Source organism: Puntigrus tetrazona, chromosome 17, assembly GCF_018831695.1.
Source record: "Puntigrus tetrazona isolate hp1 chromosome 17, ASM1883169v1, whole genome shotgun sequence".
NCBI classification, from domain to species: domain Eukaryota; kingdom Metazoa; phylum Chordata; class Actinopteri; order Cypriniformes; family Cyprinidae; genus Puntigrus; species Puntigrus tetrazona.
Window position 1 is genome coordinate 14403347 of NC_056715.1, and position 3560 is coordinate 14406906.

Sequence of the window (3560 nt, forward strand, 5' to 3'; positions counted from 1 at the left end):
AGAAAGTTTTTCTTTTACAAACTTTTCGGAAGGAAGAAGAGGTAAGACTTTCCACTGGTCTTCCTCGCTGTCAAAGTGAAGACGATTTATGATCTTATTCTTTTCCTCTGGAGGAATGAAATTCTCAATAATCATGTTTCTGGTAAAAATACAAAGCGACAAGTGGGGGAAAAAAACACAAAACCGTGGCGTGAACAAGAGTTTTATCTTTTAATAGCCTTCTTCAGAATAAAACTAAGAGGACAGGTGGGACATACTTGAATTTCATCTCTCTTGTCAGCTCATTCATTGTCTGCTCCAGTTCCTGCCTCATTGTGACATGTTCATTGATGATATCTCCAATCTCAGACCTCACCAGCTGCAGCTTGCTGTAAAACTGAGGAGAACAACCAATGCAGTGTTTAACTGGGGTGAAAATTAAGATTAAGTATAAGCACTCACCATAGCTAATGTCTGCTATTAAACAGGGTTAGCTGTGCTTTTCCTATTAGCATCAAATACCAATGTTGCAAACATCATTTAAAGTCACTCCACAGAGCGGTGGCCTTGAAAACATGGTCAAAAATGTCTTAAATGGTTTTGATTGTTAAAATTAATTGAATTGATTGAAAAAACACAAGCTAAACTTTTTAAGCAGGGCTAAATATCAGTCTAAATATGCCAGGCCTGAAAAAAGATCCATGATTTCTACAGCAAAACCATGATCATGAACACATTTTGACAGGGATATGTAATGTACAATGAGCCAGATATGATCACAAAATAAACCAGGTATCAGGAACTTGCTTATTGTGCCTGATGTACATTTTAAGATTTATAAAAAAAATAAAGAAAAAGAAATCAGGCTATAAAATATTGATTTAAATCAAAGTAGCTGGAGATTTCAATTAAACAGTTCAGGTGTTAACTTTCTGACTCAAGGCCCTTTGATAATATTCAAAGAACCTCATTTCCTCAGAAGGGGATATGCAAATTGTTTTAATGCTACATTTAACTAGTATAGGACCCCTGGTTGAGAAGCACATTCATATAAAAGATATTTGTCCACAACTGACTAATCATAACTGAGTATTCCCTACACATACAGTAAGTCTAACATAATAATCTGATGTGCTACTCACATTTCGTTCTGCTTCAAAAACAGCGAGCAGTGTGTGTGTCAGCGACCTTATGTACCTTTTTAAGTTTCTTGGTCTTAAATTCCACCTCTTGCTGTAAAGTAGTAAACGTCTCTTTCAGTTCAATCGTCTCTTCATCCTGTTCGAACATCAGCTGCTGCATCTCTCTTTCCATTCTATCCTAGAAGGATTTATCGAACACACGTAGGAGTTTCTCAAGTGCTTTTTATGTTGCCGTGCATTATAATAACTATGTATATGGCTACTACGGTCACCTGCTCAGCAATCTCCTGCCTCTTCAGTTCCAGCATTCTCTGCTGTTCATTGGTGTGGTCAATCATGTTTTTCCCTCCAACCAGAAGCTTACTTTCCATAGCCTATAAAAAACATGGCACAAAGTTTATGATGTGGCTTATGAACGATTTGGTGTGTAATCTGCACGAAAAAAAAAAAACTGTGGAAAGAACTAACCTTGTATTTTTCAATCAACATTTCCATAGATTGTTGCTCCTTCAGCAACTCTTCCACAGTCTTTGCTTTCTCGTCTACAGTGCCAAGTTTCCTGCTAATATCAGGCTTGTAATTGGCAGAGGTCTTGGCCATCTGCTGCTTCCACCAATAGTCCTCCACACTCTCCTCCTGAACGGCCTGGATGACCTCCACCTCTCCATCCCTTGGAGTTTCCACTTCTCCGCTGCTCATGCTCCTCTTCATCCTCATGCTGTTTCTCCTCCGTCTCCTCCTTTCTTTCGCCAGCATCCCTCGTTCCTCGAGCTGCGCCTTCAGCCGGGCTATTTCCTCTTGGAACTCGCGGAGCAGGGCATCTTTGGGGTCCTCGTTGATCTTTGGCTTGTTCCTGATGTTCTTCGCTCTGTTGGCGTACCTCAGCGTGGTGAGCGTCTCGTCGTAGTGGCACGAAGCTGGTCCGACGGTGGCCACCATAACAGTTTTCGCGTTGCCTCCGAGGGAGTCCTGTAACAGCCGGGTGAGTTTGGAATCGCGGTAGGGTACGTGGGTACTCTTCCCATCCACCAAAGCCGAGATAACGTTTCCAAGAGCCGAAAGCGACAGGTTTATTTTCGCAGCCTCTTTAAACCTCTGTCCCTGGACGCCCGTTTTGCTTTGCCGCTCACTGCCGGCCAGATCCACCATGTTTAACTTTCCGACACGAATGTGGTCTTCACCATCAATGCCCATTTCGCTGCATTCAACAGTAATGGCAAAAATGGCGTGAGATCTTGAGCTACGTTCGTTCATTTTGGTAAATCCGACAGATCTTGATTGGTTCCCCAAGTTCATGACATGCTCAATCTCCTTTATGTTCTTGGTCACCACAGATGAGAGATCTTTGACATAAACCCCCAGCTCAGGATTTTCCTTGAGCTCCAGTTTCTTATTGTTGTCCTTGCAGAGGAGGTCTCGTATCTCCTCTTGGTATATCTCAATGTAAGACACCCTTACGAGATACTGTTGGTTCTGAGACCTGGATATGTGAGTGAAAATGTGCTGAAACGAATTTGGGATGACTCCCCTCTTCTCGGGGTCTGTGGGCACACCTTCCATTGTATATGTTTTGCCAGTGCCGGTTTGCCCATAAGCAAACACAGTTCCATTGAACCCGTGCAAAACAGAGTCAATAAGAGGTTTGCATGCATAGTCATACAGCTCGTTTTGTTTCGAACCCACGTCATAGACGGCATCAAAAGTGAACGTTTTCAAGAGGCTTCCGGATGATTTGGGATTACGCACTCTTACCTGTCCCAATCTGACATCTACTTCAACGATTCTTTCTTGATTCGTTGCCTCTTCCTTCTTGTTTAAAGGGCGGCAACGCACCACCACCTTCACCGCCTCCGATTTCTTGCCTATCGACATGGATCGCGGTCTCGATAGGCTGTTTCTCTTCATCGTTTCTACGAAAAAGCCTTTCAATATTCCGCTACGCTATACATGAATGCGAGGAAGGATCAAATGAAACACGCACGTTCACGCGCAGCCTACACATACGCGTTTGAATGCGGCAGACGCATGTCCGTCCTACAAAAACGGGAGCGCAGAACATCTCGGTCCAACGCCATCGTTAGAGTCCGCTTCATGCACCGAGCCCCGCGCATCTCCTGCTCCGGCGGCACACGCCCTGCTCCTCACAGACAATAGACGGAGCGCGCTGCTGATAGGTAGACTCGCGTGTTTCCTCTCCGCGTGAGGCGCTGACGCAGTCGGTGTGCAGGTTACACTCATTCAGTGATGGGATTAGTGGCGATTAAATTATTATAAAGCAATAAATGGTATATGGCTGAAAGAGTTCATTGTGAGCAAAATGGTGTGACTTAAACTTGGGAGTCAAATCCTTTAATCGCTCGCGAATTTGTTTAATGTATAAAGAGCAATACGCTTAAACCATAATACTTGCAAATAATGTAAAAAAAAAAAAAATCATTC

The 3560-nt window shown here is 43.3% G+C and overlaps 1 protein-coding gene across 1 annotated transcript in view; it reads right to left on the reverse strand.

The window, feature by feature from the left end:
* The window catches only part of LOC122361878 (kinesin-like protein KIF11-B), a 7572-nt gene extending 4242 nt beyond the window's left edge, over window positions 1-3330 (reverse strand). The window contains 1 exon segment of the mRNA XM_043262974.1: window positions 2268-3330. Within this exon segment, the coding sequence (XP_043118909.1) occupies window positions 2268-3026 (759 nt within the window). The 5' untranslated portion in view covers window positions 3027-3330.
* Window positions 3331-3560: the final 230 nt, after the last annotated feature.